The sequence below is a fragment of the Fusarium solani genome (assembly GCF_023522795.1).
Source record: "Fusarium solani strain SB1 chromosome Unknown bctg00000000, whole genome shotgun sequence".
Lineage (NCBI taxonomy): Eukaryota > Fungi > Ascomycota > Sordariomycetes > Hypocreales > Nectriaceae > Fusarium > Fusarium solani.
The window spans coordinates 584,714-607,845 of record NW_027072157.1 but is presented as its reverse complement, the minus strand read 5'-3'; the positions used below and the strand labels follow the sequence as shown (position 1 = coordinate 607,845).

Sequence of the window (23,132 nt, the reverse complement as noted above, 5' to 3'; positions counted from 1 at the left end):
CGACTCCCAGCGTGGGATGCGATGGAAGGGCGTGGACGCGGGGTGGTGGGTGGACGAGGATTCGGGAATGCAGTTGCAGGCATTTCGCGATGGATGATTCCATTTTAATTTAATCAATCAAGCTGACTGTCACGGGTTGTTTTACCCCGATGGCTTTTTCTTCAGATGCATCAAGGGACCTGGGCTTGACCAGCAGCTGTAAGATCTACCCTCCCATTCAAACCCTCAAGCGTTTCCAATGCTTCAAGAATTGCACAGAAGCTTCTGAATGGTTACCGACGTCGATCATGATTGTCCTCTTGCGCAGAATAACCCCGCTGCGGTCTTCGTGTTTATTCTAACCTGTCGATCTCATGATGATAAGTTTCTGGTGGTGGCGTGCGGGACAATAGCACTTGCGAAAAAGGGTCCCGTAACCAACGGCTTCCCGGTGAGGACGGTCGTTGGGGTCACATCGATGAAAAGGGGGAGGGGGTCAGGTTTGGGGATCGCGTGTAGTAAAGATCGTCGCCTAATTGCTTGCTTGCTTGCCGCTCTCTCTTTCTCTCCGGTCCGGCTTTGCGATGCACCACCACCTTGGAACATGGACGGGTTGGACCCCTTGAAATCGGTAGGTTCGCACTCGCACACACCCACATTGTCTTGTTCTCCCCTTTATCCCTTTGCTGCTTCTATTGGATGCTGGCTGTCCAGCGGTGGGAGCATGTCGTGCTACTGTAATTACTTCACGGGGACTAGTTTTCCAGCCGCAACCCGAGAAGAATAAAATAACCCCAGTTGCGCCGTTTACTACCTAATTAACCCGGATTTTTTGAGCGGTGGGTGGCCCTACGGATGGCCCCGAGAAAGAGAAACTTGAACTTCTATTGATTGTTCTTGAGGCTTGAACCCCTTGGCCGTCCACCCCCTTGGCTTCACCACCCATCCACACCTCTTTTTTTCCAGACTAACATGACTTTTTAAACTTTGGACTGAGCACACGGGATGCCATCATTCTGCTTTGTTCCCCCCTCTCTCCTCCATGAAGATCCTTCTTTGTTAATGCCTCTCTTTCTCTCTCTTCAAAAAGAGTCGAGAATTCCAACCCCCTACCTCCCCCCTGTCCTCGTCCCCATGCTGTCACTCAAACTCGCTCTCCCCCCTGGCCATTATATCGTCATTGCGGCGTCAGGGTCCACCGGAAAAAGAGGATCCCCCTGTCAAACCCAGGAGCGTGCATCTGGTCCGTTTTTCCCTTTGAGAGCCCTGGGTCCAACCAGAAAAACGCGTGGCGCCTTTACCAACGTCACCGGCCCGCATTCACACTTTTTTTTTTCCACCGTCAATCGAACTCGGAAGCGCATTTTGCCCATGACGCTCTGGAAAGCTCCGCCTTTTTTCGTCTTGTCCGCTCTCCGATAGAAAACCACAAATCTGCCCACTCAAGTCCCCCCTTCGCTTGGCTATGCACCCAACCCCCCGGAAGCTTGCTCTCGGGGTACAGTAGCAGAATGCCATCCGGGGCCCGGCAGAGTCTAGAACGGACGGGTTTTCCTTCTTTTTAGGCCATGATCCTCGCTGCAGATAGACCAGACTCACACTCTCTCTCGCGTCACACCTTGTAGAACCTTTTTTGGTGTTGGTCAAGCTTGAACCTCCGAACCCCTTGTTGACTCTTCTTGTTCAACCTCGCAGCGGCAGCTGTTCTGACGGTCTGGACCCGGGTCTTGCATGAGAGTATGGGGATACGGGGCTTCGGCATGACGTAGATACTGAGACAGCACCTGATGGGAGATTTGCCCTTGCAACTGTTTCACGACATCAAGCAATCTCAGTCAACTTGAAAGGTCCATGCTTCAGAGCAAAAAGAAGCTGAATCGTGGGACGTGCCTTCTTCAGCTCCTGTCAAAAACGCCTGACGCTTCCGCTAGACCAGCCTTTCTGACTAGGCTCTGTTTCAAGGCTTGTGCTCTGGCGTCCAGGGCTGAGGCAAGCCAGGATCTTGGCGGGCTGATGGTACACGGCATGTTCCAGATCGTGAGCCTTTTGATCCAGAGGATGATCAAGGACTGAAGCTCCATCACGAGCTGAATCTTTGCTGACGTGCTGCCTTGTCCTAGGGGTTCTTGACAGCAAGTTCTCGACTCTTCGTGACAACTCTCGTGCGTGTAACTGGTCTCTGCAGAGGCTTCGGCGTATTGATCTCCAACCCCTCTCTGCATTGTCCCTCGAACGACTCATGTAATGCTTGTGACATGCTTCCTTCTTAGACCTTGTTAAGCAATTGAGCCATTGGCTTTCCGTCGACCGAATTCGTCCGTTCCCCATCCCACACGCGATATCGAACCAGGCCTGACCTGGGGCTAGAGCCGACAGCCTCGTCCGGAGATGGGCTTGCCGTTTCACCCACGTCCATTCTTACGGTTCCCGATTAGGCTGTCCCCCTCCAGCGTTAAGCGCACACCCTTTCTTTTTCCCTTCCCTTGCCGGACGGAGCAAGCACACACACACTCACACATCGCTTCACCGTCATCCACATCGAAGGGCCTGGACCCTGAGATCATCGCCCCCCCTTGAACGTGATTATCAAATCAGCCTGGGGTGTTGCACGCGAGTTTGTCGGCGAACGGATCAGCGGCGCCTGCTCGCTCAGCTTGTGCTGCTTTCTAAGCTGCCACTCTGCGAGAGCCTCCTTCTGACGGGTGGTAATTCAAGGCCTCGTACAACACGGGCACACGCATGATTACTTCAAGACGAAAAAGACAAGAAAAATCATCGCGGAACCGCTCAAGTGGGAACTCCTTCATAGTTGGCCGGGGACTCGGGTCAAAGATCCCTGGAAACCAATGACCCCCCCCTCCCCCGTCCCGCGCGCGCGCGCTGCTGGTGGCCCTTTACCGCCAGTTTCCAAGAGACCTCCGGCCCAGAAACGATGGCGTTGATTCCAAGCTTTTTGGTCCTTTTTTTCCCTCTCTCTTCCCATCCTTCTAGACTTGGGCCACGAGACGCCGCCTCGCGGGGCCAACGTAGCCACGCCAGGTACAGCCCTAGCAAGGCGGACCCTGGAAATCTTGTCTTGGATCTGAGAGCGGGAGGGGCACGAGGGTCAAGAGAACAGCCTGTTTTGTCTGTTAATGCTTGGGGTCATGGTGAATTACCAGGTTCAAGGTCTTCTTAGACGCGCCTATTCCTCTACGCGTGATTTCTGGATTCCCTCTTGTCCCCCCCACGCGGAGGGATTTTTACCACATGGCATTCTACATCGTCCGGAAGACCCTACCGAAGCCAGGCGACCCCTCATAGTCGCAAGCCCTGCCTGCCTCAATGACGTATGTTGGACCGTTCTAGATGCTGACGGGGTATGCTCTAGCTGAAGAGACAACGCATCAAACAAGAAAGAGATGCCCGCGGCTTGTTGAATATGACATATTCAACTCACACTCAGCCTCCTGAGAGTTGCCTCGTCGGGCGGTTTTTCCTCCAATATCCCTGGTCCTGGTGGTTGCCAGCCACGCCGATCATGCAAGCCCTCTCGCAACACCACGAGGTTAGTTCCCCCCATCCCCTTCCCGCAAGGCGGAACGGGAACAGATGAGGGTTCACCTTGCAGGACGATTTGATTCCTGATCGAGTAAGCGGGGGAGAAGAGAGGACTCCAACCTCGCATGACTAGCTGACGGTTTTCGCAACCTCCGTTGCCGTTCGGTAGTCCCTTGATGATGCGATAGTCCTAAACCTAGTTCTCAGCTCATCGCGGAGCCAAGTCATCGGGCCTGGAGGTCAAAGTGTCAGCTTTCGTAGGGGAGCTTCAGCTTGCGAGACAGACATACGACGAGCACGACGGGAGCTCTCGGACGCAGCTCAACGTCATCAATATTGTCCCGTCGGTATAGTAGTCATAATCGCCGAGTTAAAATCCGAGACTTGTGTCCTCCACCTTCTAAAGCTGAGTGATGCTCTCGTATTGTACCCTCTGAGAACTCTCTGTGTAGCAACCCGACTATCTAAAACACACTCGGCAACTTGTTACAGTCATATACGGTAAAGCTCGGTTATTGTAATTATTCGACTTCCCTTTCAGACAATTGTCTCATCATTGACATACCCGAGAGTTTACTAGTTAGTCAAGTGGCTGGGAGATCTATCTCACCCAACTACAGTACGAGATCTAGTTTTAATTACCTCTCTGCTATAAGATCAGCTCATATGCATGCTACGCAGAAACTCTCTTGCCAGAATATGCGTCCCTCCCAACAGACGGCCGTTTCAAAAACGCCCAACGGCCGATGCATCATGCGGGCCCTGAGTGCATTATCAACCAGGCACTCAATAGTCCCGATTCGAGGCACATGTGCTCAGTCATGATGAGCACATCACCCTTATAATTAGCTTGTGTCTCTCTGTTCTCCGCCTCCCCGATCTTTTTTACACACCGCCAGGTTTGTTTCTGGCTTAGATACACCAACACCGGGGACAACCCGGCCGTAGACATGCGGGTCCGGGGAGGGCTCAGTTGACTTGGGTCATGACCTGGCTCGAGGCACGTGCCGGCAGTCCGGCAACTCTGCATCAAGATGGGGACAACGCATGGCTCTATCGTCGTCTATCGTTAGACTCCAGCCGGGAAGGAATGCGGCAGAACCTAGCGTCAGATGCACGACTCGTGAGGAAAAGGAAGAAAAAACTTCTGAAACCAGCGGGTATCGGGGCACCCGAGTGGGATAGGATAACTTCATCCTCAGCCGGTGGGCGTTTTCACGGGAAGGGGATCTGGTTAGTCTGGCAGGCTAGACCCCGACGCCGTGGCTTGCTCTGGCCGAGTCAATGACGCTCAAGAGTCAAACGGTTTGGGCTTTTTCGTAACATGAAACCCACAAGCGGAAAACCTAAGGTGATGGTATTTCCGGTGGCTTTTATTCAATAAGAAATGCTTCATACGGCTAGGGCTTAGGAGGCGCTGACAACTCACTCCTGGTTAAGGAAAAGCTCCAACAACTGACTACACGTGGCTTGCGCATTGTCCCTTTGAATCATCAGGCTAGAACTTCCACGGGGTCTAGGTCTCAGATGTCAGCGGAGCGATCTCTCCGGACCCTGAGGGGATCTAGACATGTTGGGTGAAACCTGCACAAAAGTCAATGGAGCAGCTGATGCGGAATAAGACAATGCCATGGCTGTCTTTGGTTATTTGTGATATGGGCTTTTAAAAGATATTGTTTCCGTGCCAGCTGCGAGTGTCACTCACGTCACTCTTGAACCAAAACATATACCCCTTATTATCCATCAAGAGCTAAGGAGTGCTTACCGGAACAGTCCTAGATATCATCGACTTTCAAGTACAGGTAGCTCTGACTTCTAGTATGGTCTCAAACTCGCTTGCGGCTACTCTTGTCATCGGCGTATTACTTATCGTGAGACAATCTTATAAACCTCAAGCTGAGCTGACATCTTTGGACAATGACCCTATGTCTCAGCAAGCTGACAGCAACCAGTCACTCAATCATGCACGCAAGGAATCGCGAATGCGCTTGGCTATCATTGTTTCCGCTGGTACAATTGATTATCCTTACAACTCCCTCCCGCTGCCATGTCCCAACCCATCTATGAATAACCAGATCCCATTGCGGACCCGGCAGATGTACCACCAGCAGAGACAGAATAGCGATAGATCGATAGAAAAAGGCGCCTCCTCTTGCGTTTTCTTTACTTCCAGAGCTTGCCCAGCGACACCTCCTTGTCGTCGTGCTTGTTGAGAATCTTTGCTGTGGCAAGCTCAAAGTCCTCCTGCGTGACGTGGACTCTCCTCTCACGGAGAGCGTACATACCGGCCTCCGTACACACACCCTTAAGCTCAGCACCAGAGCAACCGTTCATCTTCTCGGCAATCTTGGTGAGGTTGATGCCACGGGTCAGGTTCATCTTGCGGCTGTGGATTCGGAGAATGTCGGCACGAGCCTCAACGCTGGGCGGGGGGAACTCGATCTTGCGGTCGATACGTCCTGGTCGAAGGAGGGCGGGGTCAAGAATGTCGAGTCGGTTGGTGGCCATGATGACCTTGATGTTCTTAGTGGGCTCGAAGCCGTCGAGCTGGTTCAGCAGCTCAAGCATGGTTCGCTGCACTTCCGAGTCGCCTCCGGAAGAGCCCTCTACTCGCGAAGAACCAATGCTGTCAATCTCATCCATGAAGATGATGGAAGGAGCATGCTCTCGGGCCATGACGAAGAGTTCTCGCACCATTCGGCTACCCTCTCCAATATACTTTTGTACCAGCTCGGAACCTGACACTCGAATAAACTTGCAGGCAGTGTGGTGGGCGACGGCTCGTGCCAGCAGTGTCTTTCCGGTACCGGGAGGACCGTAGAGCAGAACTCCCTTGGGCTGTGCAATACCGAGCGACTCGAAAAGCTCGGGGTGCTTGAGACCAAGCTCGATAACTTCCTTGATCTCCTTGATCTGTTGGTCCAGACCACCAATCATGTCGTATGTGCTGTCTGGAACCTTCTCCACCATCATGAGGGAGACGAGAGGGTCGACCGAAGATGGAAGCATCTTCTCGAGTTTGTAGCTGTCAGACAAAAGAGTGACTCGTTTTCCGGGTGTGAGCTTTCCGATATCGACACTATCCGATACATCGACGACTGGGCAAACTGTAAGTATTATCGATTGGGCGAAGGGTATGGAGTAAACTTACCATATTTGCCTTCTGGGTGCACCTTGACGAGAACCTTCTTAGTACTCATCACCTTGACAACCTCGCCGACATAGGATCCGGGCTGTTGCAGCAGACCCAGCTCTTCTCTCAACAATCGTACGCGGGAGTTGTAGTCGTTTCTCTGGGCCTCGAGGCGACGAAGTGCAGCTTGACCCTTGAGGATCTCGAGCTTCATAGCCTCGATCTTGTTGTGGTAGTACGCGTCCAGCGCCATCTTGGCGGAGCTCCCTTGACGTCAGGGAAACGATGTCGAAGTAGATAATTCGTAGAGCGAGGATAGGGTGTTCGCGTGGTTTGCGCAGGGGGCGGGATGGGAGTGAAGGCGGAGGATATGATGGAAATCGGAGACTGGGTCGGTTGCGATGAGGTTGGAGCTCGATGACAAGGCTACAGCTTGTCTCGTAAGCCCCAGGCGAATGCACAGGCCAGCTTGAGCGCAAGCAGCTGCATGTGGTCGGGATTATGTTGGGCCGAGCTCCGGATATGGTGGTCTAGGGTAGGCAGGTAGGGAAGCAAGGCACCCACCTCTTGGCCGGGGCACGGCACCCACGCCCAGCATGCCCAGCCCAGCACTCCAACTACAAGTCTGAGGTGCAGGCGATACCCCACCACCTGAACCTTGTCGATCGAGACACCAACGGTATCTAGACATGGTCACATCATGATAGCCTTGATCGGCGGCTCGGTAATGGCGGCCCTTTCTATGCTTGGCTGCTCTGCTATTCTACTTGGGCATCCTCCAATTCTTCTGGCACAGCTTTGAGCCCTCTCAATCTCCTCCTCGATCAATCCGCATCAACAGCTGCACGACAGCGTCTGTGCCAACCAAGCTCCTGGAGTTGCAAAATGACGTTGCCTCCACTGGACCAGGGCGCACGCGCAATGGGCAGCCAGACACGCTAGGCTGTCCTGGGTAAGCTAGCTGATCACGAGCAGCAAGGTTGGCCAGTTGTGGGTCAAGCAGAGGAACCTATGCTAGGTGCAGTAGGTTTTGGGGATTGACATTGTGTACGTTTGATTTGTGTAGTGTTGTGCAGGTAAACATCCGACCTCTCCTTCCTTGCCTTGGGCAGGATAGCGGCGCTGATACTTTGTGCCATAGCTCGACCCGCCTTCAGCTGTTCATTCTCTCTTTCCCATCATCAGCTTCGAGCATCCTCCTGCTCGTCGTAAGTCTTTGCTCCCTGTGGTGGTTTTTTGGCAGGTTCCTCGCAGTCTCAGACAGCAGCCAACACCGAGACCAGTTTTCTCACCCGGCGACGCCGTCTATCGTTTCCTCTTTTTTTTTTTAATAATACCCTCACGTTGGGCAAAAAACAAAGCAAAGCCCCGACATCTCAGCTCAGCTCATTTAAATCACCAGACCCAACGCAACCCAACTCGACCCGGATCTTCGTCGCTTGGGCATCGCATCCTCCGGTATCTCGGCGCTGCATCGCAACATTGGCATGCTCGGCATTCCCACTTCCATTCGTCATTCAAGGACAGGCATAACCTTGATCTGAAATTCTTTTGCAACTCGTGCTCTGTCTCTATTTGCCTCCTCCGTCCTACAAAAGCACGCGAGGCCATCGTGACAACCTCGTGTATCCTTCAGTCGACCTGCGCTGGCCCCAGTGTCACCATTCACCATGGATCCCTCGAGGCGAGAAAGCTCGTCAGCTGCGCGCCCGGGCGACTCGTCTGGTGCGACGTCTCCGGCAGACACGCGCAATCCTCCTACTCGAACCGAGTCTACAACTCGTGCCGAGGACGACGGCTTGTCCGAGAGCTTCCAGTCCACTGACACAATGCGACGGAGGCCTGAGGGTTATGGTAGGTTTCTCGCCAAATATGTAGGGACCCAGGAGTAATCTTAGCTTCCCAGGTTCGATAAGCGGACCGGCTGCCTCCAGCTCTAATCCTCAACCCGCCGAATCATCCCAAGAACGCACATCATCTCGACCCTCTCAATCATCGCGTGCCTCCAAGGGCCCTGAACGAGTGCGATCCGTCACCCGACTTCGAAAGCCCCCTATGCCTCGACGCCCATCCTCGACGCCCCATCGCGGCGGCGTCTACTCTGTTGACGACGAGGCGCACGAGGTCGAGGCCGACGCTGCTGAGCGCCAGCAGACATACCGTCGCAGACCACAGCTCCCGACCCAGCTGTCCCGCGTCCACTCGCGCCAAGACGACAACGATGAGAACGACGACGATGATATCAACGAAGATACCGAAGATCCCACCGATAGCGCCGCCGACAACGAAGAACCTCATGCAGAAGAGCTTGACCTAGAAGACCATGTCGACTGCGAGTCTGATGGTGAGGTTAGCGAGGCCGAAAGCTTCACCCTCAAGGATCGACAGCAGGCCATCAACCAGACCCATCCTTTCGGTATCCGTGTATGGAAGCCTGCGCTGTACAAGAAGGATCGTTCGATTCAAAAGTTTGCCCAAGCCGATATTCACTCGGCTCCGGGTGGCAGAGTGAGCAACTGGCTCCTTGCCTTCAACCTATTCTGGACTCTCCTGTTCGGTTGGTGGATGGCCTCTCTGGCAGCTCTGGGCGCCATAACCTGTCTGCTTTTCTCTGCTGCTCCTAGTGGGAGAGAGTATGGAAGAATCCTCTGGGGTCTTGCAGGATATCTGTTTTACCCCTTTGGCAAGTTTGTGCGTCTGGAGAAGGACGAAGCCTACATGGATGAGGATCAAGATGAAGGCCGCAGCATTTCAGAGTACGAGCAGTGGCAGAGCGGAGACCTTGAGTACGGACGACTATTTTTCGGACCCGATCGCAACCGCTCGATTATAGGGCGCTCGAGGAGAAGCATTGATTCTGAGCCCAGTGAGACTGAGAGCCTGCTCGGCCGCGGTCGACGCGGTGAGAGTTCTGAGCTGCCTCCTCGGATCAAGCGGAGACTGTTTGGTCGTGGCCAGTGGAACATTGGTCGGGTCATCTTCTTCGTCTTCTTCTACTGTTTGATCTCACCCTCGCTCATCATCGTGTCTGGCATTTGTTGGTTCTTGGTGTTTTGGATTCCCATGGGTAAGGCGACATTCCTGCTCTTCGACCACCTACGACGACACCCCCTGGCATTGTCATTTGAGACGGACATTAGATATGTGCGGTCCGATGATGCTACGACGTCCTCGATCCTGCTTTGCACCTACCGTGCTGTGGGCTCCAGATACTGGAAGTATACGGTGGACGGAACCAACATCTTCCTCATCAACCTCATGGTGGTGGTTGGCTTCGTTATTCTCGACTGGCTCGTTCTCGAGGGCGTGTTCCACGTGGAGGGCTTCATTACGTCGCCCGCCTTCTTGTTCGTTGCTGGTCTTTTGTCCATTATTCCTCTGGCCTACTTCATTGGACAGGCCGTTGCCTCCATCTCAGCCCAATCCTCGATGGGTGTGGGTGCCGCCATCAACGCCTTCTTCGCAACTGTGGTCGAGGTGTTCCTGTACTGTGTTGCCCTGACCCAAGGCAAGGGTCAGCTTGTCGAGGGAAGTATCGTGGGCAGTATCTTTGCCGGTATCCTCTTCCTGCCTGGTATCTCGATGTGTTTTGGTGCCCTCAAGCGAAAAACCCAACGATTCAACGCCCGGTCTGCCGGTGTTACGTCTACTATGTTGTTGTTTGCCGTGGTTGGCGCTTTTGGTCCAACTCTGTTCTACCAGATTTACGGAACTCACGAGCTTAACTGCACTGAATGCGAGGACTACGGCTCTGGGGATAGCGGCCGAGACTGTCGTCGTTGCTACTTTTCGCAGGCTCCTTCGCTTAGCGACAGATTCTACCTTGAAGCAGTTCGCCCTTACTGCTACATGGCTGCAGCCATGCTGTTCTTCTCGTACCTCATTGGTCTCTGGTTCACTCTTCGAACGCACGCGGCTGTCATTTGGAACGCCGAGATTGACGAGAAGCGACACGAGGAGCACATGCATTCAATGCATTCATCCAGCGTTCGACCTTCTCAGGCTCATGCTCCGGTCGTCGCCGATGCCAGCGGAAACGATGTGCGCGATTCTCACCTCTACAAGCGCATCCTTGGCCAGTCCCTGAAGCAGTCTGGACTGCCCGAAGAACTGTCTCGCCAAGGCTCTACTGCCACGCAGGTGCTGTCTACTTCCAACGGTTCTACCTCGACTCCACACGTTGTGCCCCCGAAGTCCAGCGGCGGCGAGCCTGCTCGCTCCGCCCTTCACGTTCCTGGTCTCAGCGATGCCGACAACAAGCTCCTCGCCCGCGAGGTGGCTGAGATTGCCGCAACTGCTGCTACTATTGCCTCCCGTGAGCGTATCTCGAGAAAGCCATCTGCTCTTCCTGTAGCCCACGGTGCAGGCTCTCGTCCCCAGGCTGCCATGCGTCCACCTCACCATGAGGCCGAGACAGAGCCCCCTGCCACTGAAGCTCATGCCAGCCATGGCCACGATGCCCCCAACTGGAGTCGTACCAAGAGTGCTGTGATCCTCCTCGGAGCTACTGTTTTGTACGCCATCATTGCTGAGATTTTGGTTGATACTGTGGATGTTGTCCTGGAGAGCTTTTCGATTGATCAAAAGTTCCTTGGTATTACCCTGTTTGCTCTTGTACCCAACACGACTGAGTTCTTGGTAAGATTCCAACTCGCCCATTCTTTTGATGAACAGTCACTAACCTGTACAGAACGCCATCTCGTTCGCTATGAACGGAAACATCGCCTTGTCCATGGAAATTGGTTCAGCCTACGCTCTGCAGGTCTGCCTGCTTCAGATCCCCGCGCTCGTCTTTTACTCTGCGTTCTGGCCAGGTGTTCCTACCGGTGGTGATCCGGCATTGTACACCTTCTCCCTCCTGTTCCCTCAGTGGGATATGGTGACGGTTATCTTGTGCGTGTTCTTGTTGAGCTACATGTATGGAGAAGGAAAGAGCAACTACTTCAAGGGCAGCATCCTGATGCTGACCTACCTTGTTGTTGTTATCGGTTACTACTTCAGCGGCTTCACCTCTGATTCTATGGGTATGCAGAGGTTCGATGTCATGGGAGCCAATGGTCAGTATCAGAGTTACAAGACGATTGGCAGATCGACGAATGGAAGGGCATTCCAGGTTTGAATGCGATGAATTGTGGGAATGAGGGATGGTTGACATAGGAGAGGGAGGACTGGTTGTCTGACTTTAATATCGCACATACACTACATACATTGAGATGCCCGTTTCATGGATGATGGCGTTCTCTTCAGGTTATTACCTGTCAATGTTGGCAGTTTGGCTTGGGAGGTGGCCAGCATGAAGTGCCATTGCATTGGGTTTGTTGGAGTTGCCTGTGTTACCAGGCTCTAAGCATGGGTTCGGTCGTTACAAGGTGTTGGATGGCATACTATTTTAGTTCCGTAAATTGTTTCATAGGAGCATTTTATCACATAGCAATCACGCAGCGTGGAATCATTGAGACTTGAAAATTGTTTAACCACTGTCTTTCAAGGCAGCTGAGGTATGTACTGGTATTGACAAGGCCACCATATGGGCCACATGGGTAACGTGTATGTACAAAGAAGGTCTATGCTGTTTCTAACTCCCCCAACCCCTATTTTGGAACCGTTTAAGCCTTGCCGAAGCCAGCGGTGTTGACGACGTTCTTGGCATCGTTATAACTGGAAGCCTTGGCAATAGTCTTGCCCTTGAAGTTGCCGAGGAAGCTGGTGTCAGTGCCACCAAGAGCACCGGAGCTGCCGAAGCCGTTGAGCTCGCAGTTGCGGCCGAGGCTGGCGGCGCAAGCGGTGTTGGAGCTGGCGGTGGTGCTGCCGAAGAGCTTGCCCTTGTAGCCGGCAACGACGGGGTTCTTGACGTTCTGGAAGATGTTGCCCTCGGCGAGGACGCTGCCGGAGTCGATCTCGAAGGCGTGGTCGGGGACGTCGTGGAAGTAGTTGTTGACGGCGTGGAGGAGGGTGTTGCCAGAGACCTTGGGGGCACGGCCGGAGCTGTGGTAGATGTAGTTGTTCTTGAAGGTGATCAAGTCGTTGGCACCGGCAAAGTAGATGCCCCAGTAGTGGTAGGTGTTGCAGCTGGCGGACCAGGAGCTGGTGCCATCGATCTTGGAGTTGGAGATGGTGACACGGTTGCAGGCCTTGTTGCCGAGAACAATGTGCTGGCGGCCGACGAGCGAGGTGGTGACATGGTCGATCCAGACCAGATCGGCGTCGTCGACGGTGATGGCATCACCGCCCCAGACGAGGCTGGGGTTGAGGTTGGTGACATGAACGTTCTGGATGATGACGTTCTTGGCTCCAACGATGCGCAGGCCCTTGCCCTTGATGACACCCTTGTTTCCAACACCGATCAGACTCTTGTTAGAGCCGACCTTGATGCCCAGGATACCGGCCTTGTCGTATTTGACGGTGACCTTCTTGGCGTTGGGCTGGTAGTTGCCGCACCAGTTGTCCTTGTTGATAGACAGCTGGCACTGGGAGCCGGTTCCCCAGGGGGCGCATCCCGTCTCGGTGGCGGTACCCTCGGTGCCGGTGAAGTCGATGGTGCGGTCGAGGTAGATGACGCGCGCCTGAGAGTCGCCAAGATAAGAGACCAGCTCCGAGGCGCTCTTGGGGTAGACGGCAGAAGCAGAACCACCGCCAGTGGTACCCGAGGCGAAACCCTCGGGCTTGGTGGGGAGAGCACCAAAGGCGGCGGGGACGAGAGCCGTGACGGCGAGGAGGGTCTTGAAGAGGGAGGGCATGATGGAGGTGTTGAGGGAGGGTTGAGGTGTAGAAACAGAATCAGTTGTCGTTCACCATCGTGCATCTATATATCCCAACAGCTCGGTCCCTACCGAGAGTTCTCTCCTTCTTGGCACGGCACTCACGGCAGCAGACTCAACTCCCAGCCCTACTTCGGTACCAACCCCTTCATCGGGTCAGTCCGGCCGGGGACAGGGCCCGGGGTGGGTTGCCGGATCGGGCGAGGCGACGGCCTCTGATTCGTGGGCGGTCGGAATCCCGTTGTTTCGCCCCGGTGGGCAATCCCCTGAAATATTAAGCATGACCCGTTCATTCGGACGTGGCGTGAGCTTGCTCGGAACAACGTTTCTAAGACAGGGCTTGTAAACTACTGGGCGTATTTGCGCGTATCGCTCGGACCGAGATGTATCATATTAGTTGATTAAGGGTATTCGTGCCTCCATAGTGCCACGACTATCTTCCTAGTAAAGGAAGGACATTGAGGCTATGATAAGCTTAAGTATCACAAGTGCTCGACCAATGATAGCGTATACTAACTTGATTATCAGTGTTCTGGCTAGAAACATATCCGCCTGTATCAGTGTTTGAGGTGTTCTTTGTTCATGCTATGAGTGCTGAGGAGTGCTACGTGTGTGTGAATGTGTGCAAGAACAAGACGATATTTCTCATAATTTCCTTGTCTCCATGAGCAATTCCGCAATGTAAAAAAAAATGCCATAAATAACCTGGTCGAGACAGGGAAGTAGTTGAAGTATAAGCTGTGGAGTTGCAAATCCAAACTCGACATCGCACGATTACGGAGAAAAGAATATTGCACGAAACAAACGAGAACTCGTCATATTTTCTTTTATTAGCGGAAAGTATAACCAGCATCATCATGTCTGTCTCTCAGGGATTGAATGTCGGTGAGGGAGAGCCTGAAGGAGTGGTCACCGCCTCACCCCAGCCGGGAGATGCTGAAGCCCCAGTTGCTTCGCTCGAGGAGCTTTCCGTCTCGAATGGATCTACCAACGCCAATCTCGCCAGGCTACCTGACGAAATTGTTCTCTTCATCATAAAGCACTTGCGTCGGTCAAGCTTGAAGAGCCTGGCGCTGACGTGTACTAACCTATGCCGCATCGTGCGTCCTGACTTCTATCGTAGTGGGAAGTACAAGACCTTTCGTCTAGCCTTGAGGTCGGGAGATCTAGGTATGGTAAAACGGTGCGCTGAGTATGACGCTGCCCCTATTGACGGAGTCTGGAAGGTCGGGTTCCGAGAGGACGGTCATGTCAAGGAGTGTGAGTGCAGCACCTTGTTCTCGCATCTTGTCCACCACCCGATCCATTTTCTGACTCTAGGCCTCGACAAGGACGAAACGACGGCCGATCAGTGCTTCGAGGTGCTTCAGTGGCTTATCGACCATGGCTCTGATATCACCGCTGCATCTATTGATGACCGGGGTTGGGACGACATAGAGGCCGATGCCCAGATCGATTTCGTCAGGAGAATGAGGCACATGCCGTGCTCCTTCCTCCACACCTTCAAGATGTCTACAGACAGGAACAAGCTCGACGGCGTCGCCAAGATTGTATGTCACCTATCATCTCAGGGCTTCAACTTCCCGCGATTGGTACGGGGCGTAGGGTCGACCCTCAGAAGCAAGGAGGAGTACACAGAGTTTACTCCTCTCAGCTACGACTCGCCCTTTCTCGTCACGATGCTGATGAGATCGGCCTGTCCGCCCTCACTGCTTGAGGCTTTCCTGGAGCAGCTTAAGCGTCAAGGCGTCAAACTGACTTGCCCCCGCGATAGTTGTCCCCCCAATTCAAGTACGGTGAGCTCATAGATGACCACGACGGAGACTTTAACCCGGCGCCGACCATTCTAACTCAGGTGTGGGAGTTGGTGGCCGAGCTGTACAATGACCTCTTTGATCCACAGAGGTGGAAGCCGCTTTACATCGGTGAGGTAGGGGACATTTGGGTAGAAAAGGTGAGGCTATTAGATGAATACGAAGGTATCAACGATGTAGAGAGACTACTCCTCGTCTCTATTCTATCCGCCCTGCGAAAGATCGAAGCCAGAGCCCATGCCTCAGGCGGCTTAGACATCGGGAGAGACGCCAAGGCCTGCTGGTACGAGCTCTCCATGACCTTTGAAAGCTTCTTTGACGACGACCAGCTCCTAGACTCTCAGTACCGACACCCAGAGGACAGGATGCACAGGTTCGCCCTCTGGGTCAGCTGGGATCCGCAGAAGCTCTGGGCCAAGAGCCTCAAGAAGGCTCCGTGCGGCAAGTTTTTCAAGAATCGGCACCGTGTCGATGGGCCGGTGAATGTCATGAGTGATTGGCCGCAGGAGTGGCGCTGGGCAGATGCCGGTTGGCTGATTGACAGAGATCCCGACTAGTGTAAGATCCCTTTGAGGGAGTGGTAAGTCAGAGGTGTGTTGCTGAGACTGAGTTGTGCTTGGAGAGTGGTGTACTTAGATGATTTGCCCCTTGAAAACTCTCGGCGTCATCTTGGTATGAATAAGGAACAAGTTTTCTCTGAATTGATTTGCCCCCGTGATTGTGCCATTTTCTAAATGCCCTCCAAATAAGGACACTATCTTCTCGACTTCACTGTCATATACGATGAGTACCAGCAGATCGTTTGAAAGGCCATTTGCTAGACCACAATTTCCATGTATCTATGCGAGAAAAAGAAACAAAATCCTTGCCATCCCCTGGGTGCTGACATGTCCTTTGTTGAGGCTCAGCCAGTGATGGGCGGTTTCGCATGCTAGTGGGTAACTCTTCTTTCACGCCTGCAACAGTGAAAGGGCTTTCAGCAGCAGTCGAGGGCAACGTATCTTTTGTTGGAATTTCTTTGTTATTCCTGTTCATGACAATGAAATGTAGGGCAAAGCGAAACTTGTTGAGCATGGAATTAGTTGAAGCATATAAGATATCAAGGTGCCTCTCCCTAGATGAACCAAGTTCACCATTCAAACATCACACAGTTCCCGAACACAACATTACAATCAACACATATAACACCTACATCAGCCCACCATCTTTCTTTGTGAAAGATCAACCCACCATCAACATGTCTAACCCGCAAGGATCCAAGACCACCGAAATCGAGTGTGAAGGCGGCAGTGCCGCCTCATGCCAGACGCCTACAAACGATCAAGGACCAGACAACCACGAGGCTCCAGTAGAGAAGATCCCGGTCCGAGCCGAGCAACCTAATGACGCTTATCTTGTCAAGATGCCCAGCGAAATCATCCTCTCCATCACGGAGCATATGGATCGGCAGAGCTTGAGAAGCCTGGCCTTGACATCGTCTAGGCTGCATCACACCGTGTGCGATGAGTTCTATCGAAGCTTCAACTACGAGACGTTCCGTCTAGCCTTGAAGACAGGTGATTTTGCCCAGATTCAACGATGTATCGCGCACAACGCTGCCCCTGCGGATGTCACCTGGGGGAAGGAGCATGAAGAACCCGCAAGACCTGCACATAGAAATCGCCGCGACCTGCTCCATTACTTTGACCACAAGCCAATTAATTACCTGGACTTCGCCTTTCAAGAGGGCAAGATGACGGCGGACCAATGCCTCTTTTTACTGCGGTGGCTCTTGAAGAACGGTGGTGACATAGCCACAACCTGGGCCGACTTCGACGACATGTATCCGACATCAATAGGCGAACTGGCCAGATTCAACGGAAAAATGAATCATATTCCGCACTATTTTCTCATTGCATTATTGAAAGAAACCGACAGGACTAAGCTCGAGGGCGCCGCCAGCATCATCTGCTACCTATCGGACCAAGGCTTCAACTTTCCGCGAGAGATACCGGTCTTCGAATTCAAGTTGCCCCGCGGGAGTAGGAGTAGAGAGGACTACCTAGAGTTTGTGCCTCTAGAGCCGTCGAATAATGACTCGCCGATGATGGGGATGATGGGGTCAGCCCGCCCACCCTCGGTGCTTGAGGCCTTTTTGAAGCAACTGCGGCGACAAGGTGCAACTCTAACCTCCCCTCTTGAGAAATGCCCGGAGAGCTTCCGATACTTTCAAAACCATCGTTGTGGTATTAAGGTTGTGTGCGAAGAGAAAAAAAAACCTTGATGACTTACCTTTGGGCATTAGTACTGCAGCTATACGATGACCTCCTAGATCCCCTTAAGTGGAGGCCAATCTACGACGGCGAGGTTGGCGATATATGGGAGGCAAAGTTAAACCTATTGGATAGATACCAAGGCATGGACGACTATGAGAGACCCTATCTCGTTTCAATCCTGGCATCCGTACGAAAGGTCGAGGACAAAATCCGGGCGCAGGGCGTCTCGGTCGTCAGGCGTAACGCGAGGGCCTGCTGGCTTGAGCTCATGGAGACGCTCCCCTCCAGGAAAGAGAAGTCTGAGATACCAATGGACAGTTTTCACGACGTTTGCACAACCGACAGGGTACACAGGTTCACCCTCGAATACCGCATAAATGCTGGGAAGTGGTGGGACAAGTTTGGGTCAAGCTCCCCTAATCCTCTCAGAAGCGAGCCAGATCCATGGGTTGAACAGGACTGGCTGGATGGGAATTGAAACCAGCGGAATCCATGTCTCAACGACACAAACAAAGCTGGTGGTCTTGTCTGAATCCTAACCCTCCTGAAACATGCCAAGGGAACACCTTCAAATGGGACGAAAAAATTATTTAGTCAAGTTACAAAGGTTGCTCAAGGTCATATTTGCATCTCTATACCTTAAGCCCCTTGCCCTGCCTGCACGAGCCGGGGAGGCAGTCGTTCCGCACATTTTACAGAATTTGCTAGTCATCCGTGATGTCTTCCGTGTTAATAGAGTCAGGTGAGTAAGGAACAAGTCTAGCGGTGGAAATCGCGGCTAGAGCTGCGACGAGTAGAAGCGCAGGCCAGGTCATGTGTAGGTTGGCAAGGCAGATTGATCCCCAAGCCAATCTATTAGAGATGATCCTTTGTCTATCGATGTGCAACCAGGGCGTATCGGCGGCAGTATGGGACAACATGCCCAGATTGTATCGCCCATGGCTTCTCATGAGAGCTCATGTTCGTGGCGGGACCTCTTCTTGCCCGGCTTTATTTCCTTTCTTTTACGTTTAACCAGTGCACTTCTTTGTCAAATTTCCTTGTGGGAAATGTCATCTTTGCTTGTAAAGTAGCTCGAATTCCTCAGCGAGACCGAAGAAACAAAGAAAGGCAACTTGTATTCATGTTCGATCCAAAGGGCCCAGCTTTGTCCATGTTTCAGAACACAAACCAGTGCAAGGCAGCCACAAATCAACATGTTCTTTCATCCCCATTTAAGGAACCATCATGTTAATCAAGTTTAAAGGAATGAAGCTAAGAATAGTTTGTGTTTCATTGCCGGCTTGAAGGTGAGTTGGGAAGCATGTATTTAATCTTCGCATATTATCGATAGATCAGGTTTATCAGAAACAACCAGCATTCATCACTACCTAAACAACCAAGCTAAGACAACAACCTCAACATTCATTTACTAACTTCTCATAAACCATGGACGACCTCAGCCATTTGGATTCATCGTTCCCTGATAAGCCGTCTCGCCCTGTCCAGCATGGCGCGCTGGCTCTTCTGCCGGTGGAACTGTTGATTCAGATCTTGAATCACCTACTAGATACCGGGGACTCAGGGCAGGCTCTGGCACTGTCATCTTGCTCAATACGCCTTGCCGTCATCCGGGACTTCTATCGTCACAATGGCAAGGCCATCTTCTTGCTGGGTCTCCAGACTGCTGACGTCGCCATGCTACAACGTTGCGAGAAGTTTGGCGTAGCATCCACAGAGTACTTCTAGGAGGTACCCCTTTGTCCCTTCCAGGAAGCGAGTCCTAGAAATACTCCGTATCCTAAGTCCATCTGGTATGGTGGTCGAGAGGGAGTTAGCTATCACCGACCCATTGACTGTCTGTTGGTGAGCGCCTTTTCTGGGGAGCATATTGAGAGGGAGCACTACCGAGCTCTGAAGTGGCTGGTTCATAAGAAGTATGACGCGAGCAGCAGCAACGAGAAATTGCCTGGGAAGCACATGGTCAGGTCCTTGCCAAGCCAACTGCAAAAGGTGAGAGACAGAAAGTCGATGGTGCGTCTTTCCCGCATGATCCGCCTCCTCAGCACTCAGGGATTCCCAACCCCTTGCACCAAGTTTGCACTGGACAAACTACCAGGGATCGGATCAGAGATCCCAAGTTACCTCATCAGCAGCGGGGACTATCGTGGCAAGCGAACAGATTTCGACGAGGTTAGGGGGAACTTAGTGACCCTCTCAATGAGGGCTCACTGTCCCTCTTCAGTCCTGCAGGTCGTCCTTCAAGACTACAAGAACCGAGGCGTTCAGCTCAAAAACGAGTATCTAGATCCCCCTGTCGGAATCCATGAGTGTGATGACGTGCGCGAATCGGATCCCCCAGATCATCTCAGAAAGGAAGGGCTCTCTACCTGGGATCCGTACCGCTGGTGGCATATCTGCAAGATGGAGGATCTGCTGGGAATTCTGCTCCGCGACCGCTTTGGACTATGGAGTTGGGAAGAGGCATACCCCGGAGAGATGACGGATATCTTTACCGAGAAGCTTGAGCTTCTGATCGACTACGAAGCCTTCACGGAGGAGGAGGAGGGCATGCTCGTGACGGTCCAGGAGGCTATGGAGGACATTGACGACATGCAGAAGGTGAGCTCGCTCACCGGGCTGGCGCTCCAGAAGGCTGCGTGGGAGAAGCTGTGGACGGCTGTGCGTCCTTACGCCAAGGAGGCCCACGTAACGGACTTCTCAGGCGATATAATGGGTGTTGGTGATCACAAAAAGAAGAGGCTGCATCAGTCCACCTTCGTCCGCTCGCGACGGCCATACAACCCGTGGGGATCGTGGCTCGCGCAAGAAGAGCTTGAGAAGCGCCGTCAGGCGTGGGGCCTCATGTCGTTTAGTGACTTTGAGCAGGCGCTGACGAAGGATAGGGAATGGCAGCACATGTGGAGGATGTTTTGGTGGGCTATGAAGGCCAAAAAAGCGGGTGAAGGCTGCGACCCGCGGTATCAGGTAGGCATGGACGAGTGGCTAAGCACCCTCGAGAGGAAATGCCCTCTGAAGGTACCAGGGGAGGGCGAGTGTATCTATGGCTTTGAGGGTGACGATACATACCCAGACTGGTTAGGGTTTTGTAACTTTTATGGCTATTTCCGCAGATATAGTGATTAGCTTAAAGTTTGTGTGTTTGTTGTTTTAGTTAATTGATGCACGCATTTAGTTATTCCTCTGTCCCTTCCTTCTCGTGATTCCCTCCCAAACGTACATTCCCCACAGCCGTTGCACTACCCCGAAGCTATTCCCACTTCAGCACCTAAACCATTCCTCCCCCATGCCCGTGTCTTGTCTTTCGCGGGAAATGCTTGTGGAGAGCCCAGCCTTTTCTTTGGTCGGTCGCGCTGACGTGGACCCGTCGTATCATGATCATGACTTTCCCCCTCCTTCTCTAGCACCCCAAGCTAATGGCGCATCTCCCGTCTCCCGTCCGCCAGGTTGCCGGCGCCATCCTTGCCGTGGAGGGGCAGCTGCCAGACTAACACCACCAGATTGGTGCTATAGATGTCTATTGGAGAAAGTGTGCTGCAAGGATGGAGATCTAGAGGTACAGGAATGGAACTACCCCGGCTATGCCCAGCCCGTCCCTGTTCTAGGCCTCTCTTCTGGCCTCCCGCGTCTGGAGATTGAGGAACTGCGATCCAATGGATCCATGGCTGCTTGGAAAGGGCAGTAGTACCACGTCAAGAGAGGAAGAAGCCATTCTTATCCATAGTAAGACCCAGTATATCCCCCATCCACTCCTCAATCCAATTCTTCCCCAGACACAACCTCACTCTGTACAACAAACACTCTCACCATCCTCGCACACCCAAAAAAGCCTCTGTCATCATGGCCAACGAGAATGAAGAACAGGCTGCCACTCCCGCGGCCGCTCCCGCTCCCGCTACCAAGTCACCCACCAAATCCCCTAGCCCCGCACCCCTCGTGTCCTCCTCCCCGCCCCGCGGCGAGCCGATCATCGCCGCCGACGATGCGGTATGTCGTGATAGCTTCCATGCGCTTTGCGCCATCATAAATGACAGATCATTGACGCATCTATGTTTCGCTACAGGATAATGACTATGACGATGCTGATTCAGCTCTGGGATCTGATGCGTACGTGCAACCAAGCTCCCCAATAAAGCACAGCATTAACACATCGCACAGCGCAAGCTCTACAGCTTCCGTGACAGCCAGCATCCTTGAGTACCGAACAATCCAGGGCCGAACCTTTCACAGTGACCGCCATTCCACCGAGTACTTTATTCCCAATGACGACCAGCAGCTCCAGTCTCAGGACATCACCCATCATTACCTCACCATCCTCCTCGGCGACAAGCTATTCCTTGCGCCCATTCCTGCTGATGATGTCAGGGTTCGTTTTGACAACACTTTCACTCGCTCGCCAATTGCTAAAATCTCGCCAAACAGAAAGTCCTCGATGTCGGTACCGGCTCTGGTATCTGGGCCATGTACGGTTCTCTTGCCCTTCTTGTCATGCTCTAAACTGACCACCCCAGTGACTTTGCCGACAAGTACACACAGGCTGAAGTGATCGGCTCCGACCTGTCCCCCTGCCAGCCATCATGGGTTCCCCCCAACGTCCAGTTCGAGGTTGACGATGCCACCCAGCCCTGGACCTGGAAGGACAACGACTTCGACTTCATCCACATTCGCTACCTGTTTGGCGCCATCGCCGACTGGAACGCCATCTTCAAGCAGGCCTACCGCTGCTGTGCCCCCGGCGGCTGGGTTCAGTCCTGTGAGGCCGACGTGCACTTCTTCTGCGACGACGACACCGCCGATGACCCCCAGATTGCGCCTTACCTTAAGACGTGGGCCAAGCTGTACGAGGCCGGCGGAGCGGCGACCAAGAGACCATTCTTTGTGCAGCAGGAAAATCTGCAGGAGAAGGGCATTGAGGCGGCTGGTTTCACTGACATGAAGGTTGTTGACTACAAGGTAGGGCATGCACGCCATATGGCCCCAATGTCGTCACCACGCTCTGTTGCTAACGATATCAATAGCTCCCTGTCGGCGGGTGGCCCAAGGACCCCAAGCTCGCCGAGGTGGGTCGCTTCGTGAAGCTGACCATGGAGAACGACATCGAAGGATACACGCTCTTTATGTGGCACAATGTGCTCAAGTGGCCCGCAGACGAGTACCAGATCTTCCTTATGGGCATGCGCAAGATTCTGGCCAACCGCAAGGTCCACGCCTACATGATGGTTCGCTATGTCTATGCCCGGAAGCCCGAGGCTTAGATGAGAGAAGTGATCCACACACGAGGTGGGCTTGTAGACCTAGCCATAAGTAGTTACGATTGATGAGCGACATGTTGTTATTTGCATTGTTGGCGAGGTTGGCGAAAAAGAGGTGGGAGTGGTGGCAAGGTACGAGAGGCAGTCATGAATTAGCCTGAAAAGCAAGTGATATCTTATCGGATGGAGAGCATAGCAACCCAGATCCCTATTATTACCTTCTGGTGCAGCTTGGCCGGCATGGCACGTCCAGGCTGGCATGAGGACCCGAATGGTTCTGGCATTCCACACAACACATATTCCGCACTGAAAACCCCGCGGCACTCTTCTCCATATGCAGATGCGCTCGACGAACAAGAGGGCTCCAGTAGCCAAAAGATTCTTCTTCACTTCCAGGGCAA

At 53.1% G+C, this 23,132-nt stretch overlaps 7 protein-coding genes across 7 annotated transcripts; 5 read left to right on the top strand and 2 right to left on the bottom strand.

Moving 5' to 3' along the window:
* Positions 1–5,682: 5,682 nt before the first annotated feature.
* Positions 5,683–6,905, bottom strand: MRS44_000199 (uncharacterized protein; the record flags this gene model as incomplete). Its single annotated transcript, XM_046272218.2, has 2 exons — positions 5,683–6,617; positions 6,671–6,905. 2 exons carry the CDS (start codon positions 6,903–6,905, stop codon positions 5,683–5,685), a joined length of 1,170 nt encoding a protein of 389 aa, XP_046129679.1.
* Positions 6,906–8,322: 1,417 nt separating this feature from the next.
* MRS44_000198 (uncharacterized protein) lies at positions 8,323–11,771 on the top strand (the record flags this gene model as incomplete). The annotated part of the gene is made up of 3 exons (XM_046274296.2): positions 8,323–8,506; positions 8,559–11,290; positions 11,343–11,771. The coding sequence occupies 3 exons, from the start codon at positions 8,323–8,325 to the stop codon at positions 11,769–11,771; spliced, it is 3,345 nt and encodes a 1,114-aa protein (XP_046129680.2).
* A 487-nt stretch (positions 11,772–12,258) lies between these two features.
* Positions 12,259–13,389, bottom strand: MRS44_000197 (uncharacterized protein; the record flags this gene model as incomplete). Its single annotated transcript, XM_046276909.2, has 1 exon — positions 12,259–13,389. One exon carries the CDS (start codon positions 13,387–13,389, stop codon positions 12,259–12,261), a length of 1,131 nt encoding a protein of 376 aa, XP_046129681.1.
* Positions 13,390–14,267: 878 nt separating this feature from the next.
* MRS44_000196 (uncharacterized protein) lies at positions 14,268–15,781 on the top strand (the record flags this gene model as incomplete). The annotated part of the gene is made up of 2 exons (XM_065623894.1): positions 14,268–15,206; positions 15,266–15,781. 2 exons carry the CDS (start codon positions 14,268–14,270, stop codon positions 15,779–15,781), a joined length of 1,455 nt encoding a protein of 484 aa, XP_065479677.1.
* A 680-nt stretch (positions 15,782–16,461) lies between these two features.
* On the top strand, positions 16,462–17,957 carry MRS44_000195 (uncharacterized protein; the record flags this gene model as incomplete). Its single annotated transcript, XM_065623889.1, has 2 exons — positions 16,462–17,449; positions 17,509–17,957. 2 exons carry the CDS (start codon positions 16,462–16,464, stop codon positions 17,955–17,957), a joined length of 1,437 nt encoding a protein of 478 aa, XP_065479676.1.
* A 950-nt stretch (positions 17,958–18,907) lies between these two features.
* On the top strand, positions 18,908–20,605 carry MRS44_000194 (uncharacterized protein; the record flags this gene model as incomplete). Its single annotated transcript, XM_065623882.1, has 2 exons — positions 18,908–19,183; positions 19,232–20,605. The coding sequence occupies 2 exons, from the start codon at positions 18,908–18,910 to the stop codon at positions 20,603–20,605; spliced, it is 1,650 nt and encodes a 549-aa protein (XP_065479675.1).
* Positions 20,606–21,319: 714 nt separating this feature from the next.
* Positions 21,320–22,734, top strand: MRS44_000193 (uncharacterized protein; the record flags this gene model as incomplete). Its single annotated transcript, XM_046274309.2, has 6 exons — positions 21,320–21,466; positions 21,543–21,586; positions 21,638–21,845; positions 21,902–21,942; positions 21,991–22,432; positions 22,498–22,734. The coding sequence occupies 6 exons, from the start codon at positions 21,320–21,322 to the stop codon at positions 22,732–22,734; spliced, it is 1,119 nt and encodes a 372-aa protein (XP_046129685.2).
* Positions 22,735–23,132: the final 398 nt, after the last annotated feature.